The 15,145-nt window shown below is 37.1% G+C and overlaps 1 protein-coding gene and 1 long non-coding RNA gene across 5 annotated transcripts in view; both read left to right on the plus strand.

Moving 5' to 3' along the window:
* Positions 1–2,451, plus strand: part of LOC125266677 — a 13,114-nt gene extending 10,663 nt beyond the window's left edge. Inside the window, exon 7 of one of the 4 annotated variants that reach the window (XR_007184534.1) lies at positions 1,805–2,451. This is a non-coding gene — a long non-coding RNA (uncharacterized LOC125266677). The remainder of the gene's footprint in view (positions 1–1,804) is intronic. The other 3 variants (XR_007184532.1, XR_007184535.1, XR_007184533.1) reach the window with 3 other exon arrangements.
* Positions 2,452–5,585: 3,134 nt separating this feature from the next.
* zfand5a (zinc finger, AN1-type domain 5a) lies at positions 5,586–11,376 on the plus strand. Its single transcript, XM_048187556.1, has 6 exons — positions 5,586–5,764; positions 7,775–7,933; positions 8,340–8,439; positions 8,579–8,682; positions 9,743–9,874; positions 9,962–11,376. The coding sequence occupies exons 2-6, from the start codon at positions 7,777–7,779 to the stop codon at positions 10,108–10,110; spliced, it is 642 nt and encodes a 213-aa protein (XP_048043513.1). The 5' UTR covers positions 5,586–5,764; positions 7,775–7,776; the 3' UTR covers positions 10,111–11,376.
* The last annotated feature ends 3,769 nt before the right edge of the window (positions 11,377–15,145 follow it).

Raw genomic sequence — 15,145 nt, forward strand, 5'->3', positions numbered from 1 at the left:
CATTGAACAAATCACATACCTAAGTTTTAAGGAATGACTTTTATGTTAGGAAAATAAGATTTTAGAAATTTAGATTTTAAAAGACTTTGAAAAAAGACATACATAATGGACAGCTGACATGACATCATGTTTTCACTGTCCCTTAATGAAAAGATCCCTCAATATATCTCAATTTCATTATGCAATTTTGAGAGAATTATATTTCACAGTATGCCCCCAGTGTTTTATGGCACATTCAATTATTTTTGTTTGTTTGTTTAAAATCATAAAAATGCATTTGGCATAAAGTCATAGATGCCACATCTAATCACATCTAAATGTGATTCATAAATAATATGGTATATTAAAAGGTTTATATATATATATATATATATATATATAACCTTTTAATATACCATATTATTTATGAATCACATTTAGATGTGATTAGATGTATTATAATTTCAACATTTATAATACATTAAAATAAAAAAAATTATGTTACACGCTAAAATGCACTAACAATGAATAGTTGTACTTTTATTGTTAAGATTAATAAATACTGCAACTAATGTATTGCTCATTGTTAGTTAATGCATTTACACTGTAAAGTGTTACAAATATGATATTTCAAAAATATGTATGTATTTCTCATTTAATGCAGTAGCTAACATTAATTAATGAGGCCTTTTTGTAAAGTGTTAAATTATTATATACATATATTAGTTAATAAATATTGTCCTCAATGTTTCCTGATTTTGAAACATTTTTTCTGCTACACCTTCTGAATTTGACTTGGGACCAAATGCTAATTGTAAAAATAAAACAGCCCCTCAGCTGCAATGTGACATGCTAAACTACTAAACTACTATAGAAAGATGCAGTGCCACGACTGTATAGAACAGTGTACAGTATCTGGCACATAGAGCCAAAGCTGCCATACAATAAAGACTAAAAACAGAAAGTCTGGAATTGTCTCTGGAGAAATTAATAGGAAGATAGATTTTACTCATATATGCCTGAGGTGTCTTCTGGGATTGTGCTCCACAGAACAGTAGAAGGATGGAAATATTAGAGGTATGGGAAAGGAGAAAAGGAGCTCTATAAATAAATCTTCATATGCTGCCATATTTAACTGAATCTTATTAAGGTTGTCTATTTTTATCTTTCTTATATTGTGCCTAAATGATCCCGACAAAATTTAATAATGGGAATTAGACATACCTATAACAGAATATTAATGTATTCCAAAATATAACATAACATAATATTTATTTAATTGAAAATTAAATAGTAATAATAATAACCATACCACAGTTGATACTGAGACCGGAAGGTAGTGGTTAAGGCTTTGGGACGCTAATAGACTATTTCCTGGTAGGGATCAACCAGTAAATTAGATTAGTTATTGATGGAACCTTGTCATTTTTACATACTTAAAATAGGCATTTAACCTCAGCTTGCTCCAGAAATTTCTCCTATTTCTCTTAGCAATGAATGTAAGGAAGTGAGGTTAAAGTATCTCCAAAGCACTGAATCAAACACCACCAACAGTAGACTATTTGTGGATTCCTTCATTGCCGTTACACAACATGACCACCTGATGTCACTAAAGATAAACGTTTGAGGCTGTTCTGTTGAAATTAATGAGAATTCCGGGGGAATTCAGATGATGTCAGTCAGGCTACATTTCTTGAGCACATTACCCACCTAGTCAGCAGATATTTGTATTTATACAGTGTGTTCGTGCTTATGTGTCAATGTCTGTACATGCGATGCCCTGTGCTTCAGTGTCTATCTCTGTATTTGTGTGCTTGCCCTGCAGAGAGCTAGACTGTTTTCATCGCCTAAATTTAGCAGCACCGTTTGGGGATTCCATCTTCGGAGGATTGACACAGGCTGTAACTGTATTCTGAGCATGTCTCCTTCTCTCAGCTACTGGCACACCTTTCAGAGGAGAAACACAAAAACGTTCCGATTTTTTTCATTATGTCTTAAAGAAAAAGGTTTTTCAATATACGTTTACAGTAGAATCAAACATTTTGACTATTATGAATTAACATGTAACAGTACAAATAATGCTTATGAGAACATAAAGAGCCATTTAGCGCCAATAGACGTGACTAAAAACTATGAGCTGGCAGCTTTCGTTTGTGAAATGTCTCTCCCAATATGTGGCTGTTATGAGTCACATTCTAACAGTAGTGTCTCATCTTTAAATATTGTCATCAGATGCAGAACCGCCCTCAGGTGATCATGTGAGCAGACGACGAGCTGCATTCCATTACTCTGAAGAATCCTATAGTCATGATATTTAATACACTCTGGGTGGATGAAGGTTTATATTTAGCCTATAGAAGAGCCGGTGCCCTGTTACTCTCAGTCAGTAACGGCTCATTCAGGTTGTATTCTCGGTACTGCATGTGCAGGAAAAGAAAGAAGTTGTTTGACTGGAAAGATGATTCATTTCTATTTTGCTCTCTTCTGTGTCCATCTGCTCATTTTAGTACTGATCCTGTGATTAAATCTGGACTTAACTAGAACAAGTCGAAAACTTTCTAGCATTATAGTTCATGTTTGTTTACATCACATTGGTGATAGAGGACTAAATATCTTCACACTAAATATATAAAGATGTCAAATTATGCATAGATGTAATTGCTGAAGCCATATTTTGAAATGTCAACAGCTATAAGCAGGGTCACTTTTATGTAAAAGCAGAATAAAAAACATTTACACTGTGAAAAACTGTTGGGTACTTATTGGGTACTTTTGAGCAACTGAACAAAATCTCCCTTGAGGAAGAAGAGCATAAAGTGAAAGCATACTTGAAACAACTACAAGGGCAGGAAGACGCTGTCAAAAAAAGTGGAGCAACTTTAAGGTAAATCAAGGCTGGTTTTAACAGCTCATTTTATGGATTTAAATACATCCTGTCATTCTAGAATACTGGTAATGTGGTATTACATCACTTCAGTGTTATTTTAGTATCATCTAGATACTGTTATAGTTTTTATTAACATTGATATTAATATTGAATTTGCTATTTTTATATTCTCCATTTTCATTCAAATTTTAGTTTTTTGTGTTTATGTTATTTTATATATAATCTTTATATATCGAATATCTAGTTTGTCAAATAACAAAAATGTTTTTTTAAATGGTTTTAGTTTTAGTTTAGCATCATTACTCTGCATCACTGTTAGATTTCTGTCATTCCATTGTAAAATGTTTTGATAAATATATTGTCTAGTCTAACAGGTTTTATTCATGACACCTCATGAAGAATGAGCAGTGTTTGTGTATAAGTGTTTCTGTGGAGATAATGCAATATAAGCTCATTAGATCATTACTGCCTTAAGGTGAAGTGAATTGATACTCAGAATTTTTGCTCTGCATTTCACCCACCCATCCAAGTGCACACACACAAACAGCAGTGAGTATTGAACAGACACACACCCGAAGCAGCCATTTCTGCTGCGGCGCCTGGGGAGCGATTGGGGGTTAGGTGCGTTAGGTGCATTGCTCAAGGGCACCTCAGTTGTGGGTAATGAGAGAGGAAGAGAGCACTTGTTCATTCACTCCCCCCACCTACATTTCCTGCTAGTACTGAGACTCGAACCCGCGACCTTCAGGTTACAAGTCCAACTCTTAAGATGAAGACACAATCAGTGTTTTTAGAGTGTTATAATGTTCAGAGCATTAATCTGATCCTGATGCTGTTATGGGCCAATGCAAGTAAACCAATGACACCAGCAGCTGTTACAACTCAACTTCATGACACGGTTGGCAACCTAATAAACACTTTATGGCACAGGAGGATACTTAAATCGCTGTACACCAAAAATAAACAACAACAACAAAAAACATGAGTGTTATTTTGATAACACTTTACAATAAGGTTTATTAGTTAAACATTAGTTAACTAACATGAACTAACCATGAGCAATACATTTGTTACTATTTACTAATCTTCGTTAACGTTAGTTAATGAAAATACGATTGTTCACAGTGCATTAAATGTTAACAAGATTTTAATAATGTATTAGTAAATGTTGGAATTAACATTAACAAAGATTGATAAATGCTGTATAAGTGCAGTTCATGTTAACAAATGAACCTTATTGTAAAGTGTTACCGTTATTTTTGTGTTTCAACTCTATTCACTTATTTTGGAGCTTTTATAGAAGGAGCATAAACAGAAGGAAGGAAGGAAATTTACCTTTCTGTACACCACAGTCCTGGTCTAAACAAAATATACTTTTTTTTTTTTGTCCACTATGTTCCACAAATGATGAAAAAACGCATATCTAACTAATCCATTTCCCACAGCTAGAATGGTACCCAATTGCAAAGCATGTAAAACCCACTTAATTGGCCCATAAACAGCAGTTATATGTATATAAGGAAAACATGTTATATATAGACAAGATGGATATCTTGAAAGCTTGCAGTGAGGTTCTGTGTGCTCAAGGATGCATGCAGATAAGGCAACATTTATTGCGCACATGTACTTATGACTGAAGAGAGTGACCTACTGCCTAATGTTTTATATGCATTGTAATAAAAATGCAAAAATCTCATGGTGTTTGTTTGTCTTGTTCTCACGTTTGACATGGGCTGGGATCTCTACTTAGGCACTGACACACCAAAAACATCAGTTTACAAGTAAAACATGCCATAGATTAAGCCATTCCTTTGTACAGCATATTTGCACACACAACAAAAGCATGCAAACACACATATGGTGTGACAAACCAAACTTAAACTAGTTCAGGCAGGTTTATTTCCCCTTTATTTGCAGTTTTTAAACTCGTCCCCCTCCTCCACCTCAAACTGTTCTTTTCAAAAACAACCACGCGGCTTCTGCGTTTGCTCATGTGCAAAGCCACCCTCAGGACACCGAGTTGGGTTACACCACCGAAAGGAATCTCCCTCACACCAGCTCATGGGTTTGTACAGTTCACATGAGTGTTAGCTGATTGACACTGTCAACAACCCCAGGAACAGAGGTAACAAAATGAATGAACTTCTTGGAAATTTTGTAAGAGTTCCAGAATGGAACATCTTTTTTTACACAGACTGTTCTGAACAGGACTTAAAACATAATTGTTGTCCTGTAATTCATTGTTAATTGTAATTCTGAATGCGTTTCTGACACCTCTGTGCAACATTAAACAGTCTGTAAATGCACCACTTGAGATGCAGTTCCTGTGCCGCCTTTGCAGTGTTAAGATGGCATCAGAATGTAAACATGCCAAATGTTGTAGTGCCAACAACACAAAGAGCGTGTGATACAACAGGTTGAGGCAGATAACACAAATTGGTGACTGATAAACGTCGAAAGTACCTAATAAAAATGAAAATATATAAAGTATAACACAACAAATGCCTATTAAATTCATTTCATGAGCCTGTTGACTTTGTCGGTGTTTTGTCAGCCATGGGAGACTCATCAGGAAGCAGATTTCGTCATCGGCGGAGGTGGCAAACCTTAAAGAGGATTGTGCCCCTCTTTGACGTCCACGCCCCGCCCCCAAACGTCGAGTGGCCAATGAATACACGTCTCTCTGTAATGACGCTATCAGCCACTCCCCTTTACTAAAGAAGGAAACAAACAGAGTGAAAGAAGAGAGAGCTCGGTCGGGAGGGGAGAGGACAGGAGAGGAATTGACTTATTTACATCACCGACACAAAGCCTCGGGAGGAAGACAAACTCATTTTCGAAGAGTCCCTGTTCTTTAACCGAGGTTCATCGACCGATTAGATTTTAAAATCCACCAAGGTAAGCACCGCAACGTTTGTTTGAATTTTATTCAGGCGATAACCGAGAGAGGTTTTGTCGCTGTGATCACGGAAAGACTGGCTGACCCCGAAAAAGGGAGCGATTAACGATTACCGATTCAGGATGTGTAGCACGCCGAGTTAAACCGCTCGTTTGGATCTATAAACGGCAGGATTGTTCGAGGTATCGAGCTTTTTTCGTTCTACGAGTGGATCCCTAAAATAACAAAGTGTCCCAAGTTGTCAGCAGCACCTTCATGAACATCACAAGCCACAGAACGTGACTCGCCTGTTCATAAAACACAGACACGGACAATCGCCAACTTTTTTCACCTTGTACATCGATCAATAAGTCGAATTGCGACTGTCTGTTCTTATTTTTTAAATAAGAATTTCATTAGTAGGTTTTGAAATAGACGCACAATCCAACTGATTATCTTTATTGTGTGGTGGGCTGTTTATTGTTCGACTGTGCCCTTATAAATTCAAAGAAATCTCGTTTAGTTTTTTCGCGTTTTCGTGCTCTATGATACCAGTCACTCAGACAAACAGCTGGCTAAGCCAGTTAGCTTTATGTTTCGGGCTTGTTTAAAGGGCAGATTGTCTGTCTGGGGAGGAAATTCTGAAGCAAAAGGACAAAGAAGGAAGATTAAACAAAGCAAGTGCAGCTCCATAGTCGCGGTGTTTGTGTTTGGATGACATGATATTTGATGTCTTGCTATTTTGGGCTTTTACCTGCCTTTCTGGTTCCTTTTGTCCTCTCCAATCCACCCAGTTTAGTTTGTCTGTGGGATTCAACAGAAGTAAGCTGCCTACCTAGATAGCCACGCGCTTGATCAACCAAAATGCTGTCTAGATGGTAAGCTCGCCAGGTTTTGAGACACAGCCACTCTTTTACATTACAGACACGGCTGCCCCGAGATGTAGACTGTTAAATGGCCTGTAATTCTCGGTTAAGTGGTGGTTTAAAGTTTTTAATCGACAGCACTGAGTGTCCGTGAGCGGATATTGATCAGTGTCTGTCAGCTGGTGTCGGTGCCTTGACTGCCATGGTTGAACACGTGAACACCGTCCTAACAGCTTTTTGTGCTTCTTTTGCTTAACAATAAGAGATTACATTAATGTCTTACCTTTATTGCCTCCTGAAATTGCATATCACGCTTAACACCCACTCGTTTGTTTAGTCATGGTTAGGTGGGAGAGTGTCGTGCTGTTTTACGTGTAGACTTTATTTAGGAATACAGACGGATTAGAAGCGAGTTCAGTTTAGATGTGGTTAGGAATAGATGCTCAGTATTAGTCCAGTCAGTCGCCGGTTGACTCCACTGTAATTACTCTGTCCTGATGAGGGTGGTTGAGGAGCTTGTGGCTTTATTTTTGGCTGAGATAAAAACAAGGCCTTTTAATTATAGCGGTACTTCCAGTATAACGTTATTCACGCTTAGAGACTAGAGCAGTTTAAACCTTCAGCTTTAAAAGGTACACAGGGTGACTTTGGTGCTCATTAAAACTTTTAAACATGAAGAAATGAGTCGTAATTTTGTGAAATGTCATTAAATGACGTACATTTACACAAGATAAGGACAGTTTTCTAGAAAAAGCTCTTTTATTCGACATGAAATGGGTCCCCCTCATGGGTGCTGCCATGTTGAAGTCACATGACCAGTCAGAGTTGTTACTACAAACAGTATGTAATTTGCTTTTGGGAAAAAGGAAGATAACTTTTCATTCTTCACAGCATATTTTATTTAGTACGTTAATATTGTTTTTTTGTTGTTGTAATCTTTACTTGTTTGTTATTAACTAAATTATACATGTGTACATATGTATAATACAAATATAAAATAATAAAAACAAACAGTTTAACAGCTAGTCATAAAACAAAAACTTGCTGAGTGCACCTTGAAAACAATCATCTACTCATTGCATGTGCATTTTAGCCAAACACAATGCTGTCATTATTAACAAAACCACTTCTGTTCTGTCTCCATTTTCTTTTGTGATATATTAGCAATGGCCCAAGAGACAAACCAGAGTCCTGTGCCTATACTGTGTACCACAGGCTGTGGTTTCTATGGCAACCCAAGGACCAATGGCATGTGCTCGGTGTGCTATAAGGAGCACCTGAACAGACAGCAAAGCAGTGATCGTAGTCCCATGAGCCCCCTGGGTAAGTCACACTGAAACATTAACCTGTTTGTCTAGCCTCCTGGAAAGCTCTCTCTATGGTTACAGACCACACAAACAACGTGGTTATACTATGTTATCAGGGCTTTCATTCATTTCACCTCTTGGAGACGATGACATTAAAGTTGTTACAGCAATAACAGACTACCATAGTTACTGCTTGTAAGATGTTTCAGACCCACCTGCCCCCAGTGATAGCTGAGTTGTTTTAGAGCTTATTTAATTTTTTCTAATCTCTTGCTCAATGTTGGGTCTTCCCTAAGAAACTGTAATAAGCTGCACTTGTTTTGTAGGCAGCACTGCTTTGTGTCACAGGCCTTTTGTACACTGTAGCACAGCTGCACCTGTGAACTGTTTGTGATTTGTGTCTTTGTGTTCTGTTGGACCAGCTGGCAGCCCCTCAGCAGAGGCCTCCGCTATACAGAGACTAGAAGCCAGCATAAACAAAGCAGAGCCCTCACCTGCACCCAGTGCAGATACCATGAGAGAGTGAGTACTTCACATGTTTGTTTGTTGTTAAACCTCAGAATGAGAAAATGCATTTTACATTCAGCTGCTTGACATTTGAATGATCTCCTGTCCTACAAGAAAAGCCAGGTACTGAAACCCCACCTGTTTGTTTTTGCAGTAGTATTCCTTCAACCTCCTTACCGGTGACACAACAGATGACCGAAATGAGTATTTCTAGAGAGGAAAGGGCCCTGTCTCCTAAAGCGGAGGCTGTTGAACCAGGTAATTGCAATTAAATATGATAAAAATATATTCTGAAGTAGCTCCAAAGCTCCTTGTTTAGACTAACACTTGGTGTTTGAAACTTTGTCATGTCAGTGACCACCAAACATGATGATCCCCTTGTGATGGACTCACTTTCTGAAAAATAAAGTGAGCCATTTATACTTAATATAAAAAAATATATATATTAAAAGAGATTTCTTGCAAAGACAACTGAATTAAAGCAGCAGTTCATAACTTTTGGAGCTCTAGCGGTTAATAAACAAAACTGCATACATCTTGTGGAAGAACATTGTAGACCGGTCTAAAATATTCCAAATATAAACACTTATTATAGGTGTACCATAGTGATTCAGGATAAGACAAAAACCATGGTTTGGAAAATGGATTCATGATGTACAAGCTTATTATATAAATTTTGAACACAACTTATAATCTCTGTAATGGAATTTTTCAAAAATGTCTGGCGACTGTTGAAAGGCCAAAACGGCTGTGTCTAAATATATATTCAAATTTTTGCAGCAACAGCAGTGAGCAAGATGACTTCTCCTATTGGTTTTATTACAATCTGTCCTTTATCACCATTCAGGTGCACAAGGAGTGTTTGTTTATAAGACTCTGTTTACAATGTCAAAGGAAGTACTGTGTAGTTGGGCCTTCAGACAATAAGCTCTATTTTGTCAGTTCCTCCTTATACTAAGACGAATTTCACTGCTATAAATTGCCAGAAGTATTTTGGGATCATACATACCCATTCTTTAGATATGTACTCCTGTTGTCAGCCCAGACCCAAGAACAAACAAAACCATCTTTGGGCCTGCTCCAGTTTTAATGCGAGTTGTTTAGTGATTATAGTCTTAAGTTCATGCAGTGTTAATAACTTCATTCTGACAGAAATTGGGACTTTAGGGTTTGCGGCAGAGCTTATTTTAGGAAACAGCCCTATAAAATTGCGACCATACTAATTTTCTTTTAAACCCCACAAACTGCTTCTAGAATCCACCCATACCACATTGAAACAGCTTCATTTCAATCATTCTTGTCTCTATTCTTCCCACAGTTATAACACAGCCCACCTCCTCCTACTCCCCCATCGCTGTGGCTCAGGGCAGCGACGAGGGTAAGAGCCCAGACTCCATCAAACCTAAGAAAAATAGATGCTTTACCTGCCGTAAGCGAGTCGGCCTAACAGGTGAGGCTTGTGGATTGCTCATTCTGTTATTAGTTTGATATACATGCGTGTCTATGAATGGAGCTCTTATTTTTTCTCGTTTTACAGGTTTTGACTGTCGATGTGGTAATCTGTTCTGTGGAATTCACCGGTACTCAGACAAGCACAACTGCACATACGATTACAAGGCGGAAGCCGCTGCTAAGATCCGTAAGGAGAATCCAGTAGTAGTGGCCGATAAGATCCAGAGAATATAAGCTTTTCCCTCTTTCTCCAAGAACACTGGTGGATAAAATGGACAACTTGAAAAACGAACTTGTGTTTTTCGATCACCTTAAGAAGAAAACGAGAGAACTGTACCGTCTGAGGCTCATGCATGAACGATCTGACAGATTTTGGTTTTCTAATAGGTATTAATTTCTTTCCGTTTTGTTTTTTCCTCTCCTCTCTGTGGTGTTTTATGCTAGTTATTCTCTTTTTTTCTAAAGCATAGGACACCTTTCAGGAAATTTTAGCTGTTATTATTGTTTTGTTTTTTTGCTTGTTCCCGCCCTCACGCAATGGGAGTGGCAGATACTCTGTGCCAAAACGTGGCCGTGTAGTTTCTGAGTAATTGGTGTTTAGCCTTTGTCTTATCATGAAAGACGCTGGATTTTCAAGAGATGTGTCAAAGCTCTACCTGATGGTGTGTGCCGCATGTGCTGGTCTGCTAAACTGCAGTGTGTCATTACAGTCTGTTCTAACAAAATCTATTGGAATGTGGGGCCGCCCAGTCGTCAAGGCCATTTATTTACCATTATTTTAGAATGTGAACTTGCTACTGTGATATCATACCTTTTCTTTGTTTTAGAATGAAAGATTGAGATTCATCAGAAGTCATTTTTTTTTTTTTTTTTTTCCATCTGTTGTAGACAACTCTGTTCCCACATTCTAGAAACAATAACCTCGAATCTGTCACAACTGCGCTTTAGAGTACCAATGGTCTGGGAGTTTATATGAGTTTTATTTTTATTTTTTTTAATTTTGTGTGAAAATTACGTAGACTTTTTTAATAAGACTGTGAGGTGGTGCAGTCAGTTTCCGTGTGAGTGTATTTGTGCGCACGGTGGGGAAATTTGCGCACAAGCCCTTCTTCCTGTTGTCAAAGTGAGATGAGCTAAACCTCCTTAGACAGTGAATTTGCAACACCGCAATAGTATAGGCATAAAGTCAGACCTGAGTCTGTGAAACATTGTTCTTTTTGTTTTGAAATGCATCCACAATGCATTTTTGTGTGTCTGCATATGTTTATCTAAGCGAGTCCGAGTGCATGTGTTGTGTATATAAACGTCTTTTCTTCTGTAGGGAGTGAGGTTTCCTTAAAAAAAAAGATGTATCTGTTGAGAGTATGTTGAATTTCAGCCTTTAGTTATATGCAAATTTGTAAGAAAAAAAAACATTACTATGTTCATATTTATGTATTGCATTTAATCCTTTTACCTGGCATTAAAAAGTATTGTAAATAAAAATATACAGAGAGAAAATATGCTGTCATGCTGTTGTGTTCAACTGTTGTATTTTGGGGATAATTCCTCAACACCATGCAGGTAATTGTTTTTGAGTATTTTTTATGCATTCTTATACTGAATAACATGCTTCATATTTGAAAGCAGAGGCCCCAAACTGTAGATTCCTTGACATGAGAATGAGGTTTTTCAGATGTCATTTGTTTTGCACACCTGTCCCCCTGCTGACGCAAAGGCATCCTGTTTTCACGGCAGCTGTCCTGACAACCTTTAGCACTTCTGTATTCGCAACCAAAGCAGATTTGACAATCCTTGCCTGACCTAGTAACAGCTGGAGAGGTGTGTGTCACCCTCTTAAAGAGTGAAAACAGGTGGTGTGGACCCTCATTCAAAAATGCAGGGTTTTCAGATATACTTTTCCTTTCTTGTTTTCAAAGTACATATCTGTGCCTTTTAAAAGAAATCTTTTTGTATCACTGTCTGACACCATCCAGTCATTTTGTGTTATTGTCAGACTCTGACTAGTCAGCATCTGTGCATGACTCTCAGTATTTGTACAGAGAGGGGCTGAGCGTTAAGCCGGTCTGGGTGGATGACATCACAGTGACGGGTGGTGACAGATGTTGAGGGCAGATGACTACGCCACTGTGTGTAGACAGGCGTCAGGAGGAGGGGCACAATGGCCGAGGGTACAAAGTGTTATTCTGAGTGTATATTAAGGCAATGTTAAACAGGAAAGTGAGTGATCAGAAAAACAGTGTGGATTAGAACTTTGTATCACGGGCAAAATAAATGACTTGTGTAGCTGAATTAAAAGCAGGATGTCGGAATTGTTCAGCAGGGGAGCAGATGGGTTCTCACACGGAGTTCTGCATTTGCTTCCCACGTTAATCCTTGTGCAAGTCAGAGGATGTAAATTGGTTTCTCAGTCATGAGTTTAGCTGAAGAGAAGAGGGCAAGGCTCATGACCATGAGGCAGAGGAGCTTAAAGAAAGAGTTTCATGAAAACAAATTACGCAGCTTGTGCTGGAAGGAATGAAACGTGAATGGGCATTATGGTCATTACAAGGAAAATTTATGCTTTGGAAAAAGTTTTAAGGAGGAGGACAAAATAGTGGAGAAGGAGATTGGAGTACATTGACCTTTGTTCAATAAGATTTCGTATATATTGTCGTGGAAATTTTTAATACAAATCTGACTTCACCACTGACAATTTAAACAACTCCTGGTTGTTAATACAATACTACAGTATCTTGAGGTAATTCCCTGAATTCCTGAATACTTACAATAAAATCCAATACTTCCCTGAAGTATGGTGACAGCGTCCCGTCAAGAAGCTACTATCACTACCTCAATCACACTTGGCTGTTACTTTTGTTGTCTTTTGAGCGTAGGATATTCTATTTCTCAGCTGCGCAGCATATACCTGACACGACTTCCAAGTTGCTCTTTGTAGAAATGAAGTTTTATTTACGGCCGGGAGGTCACTCGTCACAACAACAGAGTGAGTCTCAATGAATAGAAAGATACATGCACATTTAAGTCTTACAGTTGAGTAAAAATCAATGTCTTCTTCACTGTGATTTGTTCTGGTGATTGGTTTGTAATGATCTAAGCTAATCATATGACTGGTCTTTGACCTAAGCATCCTTAGTCTGCATTTTCTGTACATTTCATGTTGACATAAAATATTTCCATCACTATATATATATATATATATATATATATATATATATATATATATATATATATATATATATATATATATATATAAACAAGAAATGTATGTATGTTAACTTGTCAAAATAATTTGTCATTTATGCTCAATTTTATGTTTCCAGTGTTTCATACTGAATTTCTCAATCACTAATTAATGATAGAAAGTGTAATGAGAATTTTAAGGTAGCAAACTTTAGGTTTTAGGGGTTTTTTTTGTTTTTGTTTTTTGATGAGAATGAATGAGACTGTACAATGAGAATGGCTGGCCTGTCAACAAAGCCTAACCAGATTAAGACAGATGCACTGAACTAGGGCAGTGCCAGTGAGTTCACAGACCCTCTCATCCTCCAGTACAAGTATTTTATTTTATTTTATTTTATTTTGCCAAGGACTGTCCCATCATGTACTGACTGGCAGAAGCTATATAGGCCTCCTCCTACCCATTTTAAAAAACTGCAAGAAGGCAAATATTTCAAATAAGTGACAAAATGGTGCTACCCGCAGCGCAAAAGCAGATCAGGATCAGTCTCACCCGCACAGCGCTGCTTCTGTCGTGTGAAAGAAGAACATTACATGTTCTGTGGTAAATTTAGCTGAAAACAGCTGCAACCATGTAGATACACGACAAGGTAAGTTGGAAAACGCCAATAAGGCACTTAAACTACACACAATTAGGCTACAAGACTGTCAATCCAGCATCAACATTATAATAATTTACCTTGCAGCTACTAACTCAGAAGAAATATGGTGTTTTGGCAGAAAATTATTTATTAAAAAAATTTGCTATTATTAGCATTAACTTTTACCTGTGACAGTGTAAAGAAAAGAAAATTCTGTCATCATTTAGGCTATGTTATTCCAAACCTGTAAGACTTTTATTCATCTTTGGAAGACATAAAATCGGAGCGATTTCTGTCCCTCCATTGCTCGCTTTATATGATGAACAGATTGAATTTAGGATTTTATTCACATACAAACATTGATCAGAAAACCTAAACAGAAGCTCAACTGAACCTGCTGGACTGAAGAATGAACCTCACTGGTTCTCGCATGCGTCGAGCAAACGTGCTTGAGCTTCCGTTTGCCACAACTGATGTGTGAGTTGATGAATGTTTATATGTGAATAAAAGCCTAAATTAAATCTGTTCAGCATATACAGTGATTGTGTCTCTTCAGAAAATTTTGTCTAAACCACTCAATATATATGGATTCGTTTTACAATCTTTTTATGAAAATTTTGAAGCGTTAAAGTGCTAGTTGTGTAGCTGTCAATGGAGGGACAGAAATAGCTCAGATTTCATTAAAAATTTGTGTTCCGAAAATGAACTAAAGTCTTACAGGTTTGAAACAACATGAGGGTGAGTAATTCAAAACATAATTTTCATTTTTGGGTGAACTAACCTTTTAAATAGAACTACAGTTAAACTCTGGATTCATATCATGAACTAGTAAGAACTATGGTAAATTTCATTATGGCAATTAAAGGACCATTTAACAAAACAGATTTAAAACCTGGATCTTATGAATTAAGGACAAAGCTTTTTCTTCTCTTTAAATATGTTTAATGAACTTTTTAATAGTTCTAATTCATTTTAATTTAATTCAATGAGATCCTGATGAAAGAGAGACATCAGTGTCATACAACATTATTGTTTTTAAAGCGAATTCAATGTCATCATTTACTAATGTCATTCCAATCCTGAATGACTTTCTTTCTGTGGAACATAAAATCTTTCTTTTTTTTGTCCATACAATAGAAGTCAAGGGTAGCCTAACCATAATGGTTTTGTTACAAACATTCTTAAAAATATTATCTTTTGTATTTCACAGAAAAGAGAAAGTCATACAGGTTTGGGATGACATGAGGGTGAGTAAATGATGACAGCATTTAACCGCAGTAAATTTACTTTTCGGCATCCTAGCTCCAATCAGTGCTTTACAGTCAAGTGCATTTCAATGTGACAAAAATGCTATATTAAGTTTGTTAACTGCATAAGCTGTAAATCCAATAATATCTATGATTATTTGTTCCTGTCCTATTTATTCTTTTATTTACTCCAATTTAAGG

The sequence above is a fragment of the Megalobrama amblycephala genome, linkage group LG4 (assembly GCF_018812025.1).
Source record: "Megalobrama amblycephala isolate DHTTF-2021 linkage group LG4, ASM1881202v1, whole genome shotgun sequence".
Lineage (NCBI taxonomy): Eukaryota > Metazoa > Chordata > Actinopteri > Cypriniformes > Xenocyprididae > Megalobrama > Megalobrama amblycephala.

Excerpts from the sequence above, each read along its gene's own strand:
- zfand5a (XM_048187556.1), top strand. The coding sequence starts at position 7,777 with ATGGCCCAAGAGACAAACCAGAGTCCTGTGCCTATACTGTGTACCACA. Across the intron at positions 8,683-9,742 it reads AGCGGAGGCTGTTGAACCAG|TTATAACACAGCCCACCTCC; the intron begins GTAATTGCAATT and ends TTCTTCCCACAG. Across the intron at positions 9,875-9,961 it reads TAAGCGAGTCGGCCTAACAG|GTTTTGACTGTCGATGTGGT; the intron begins GTGAGGCTTGTG and ends CTCGTTTTACAG.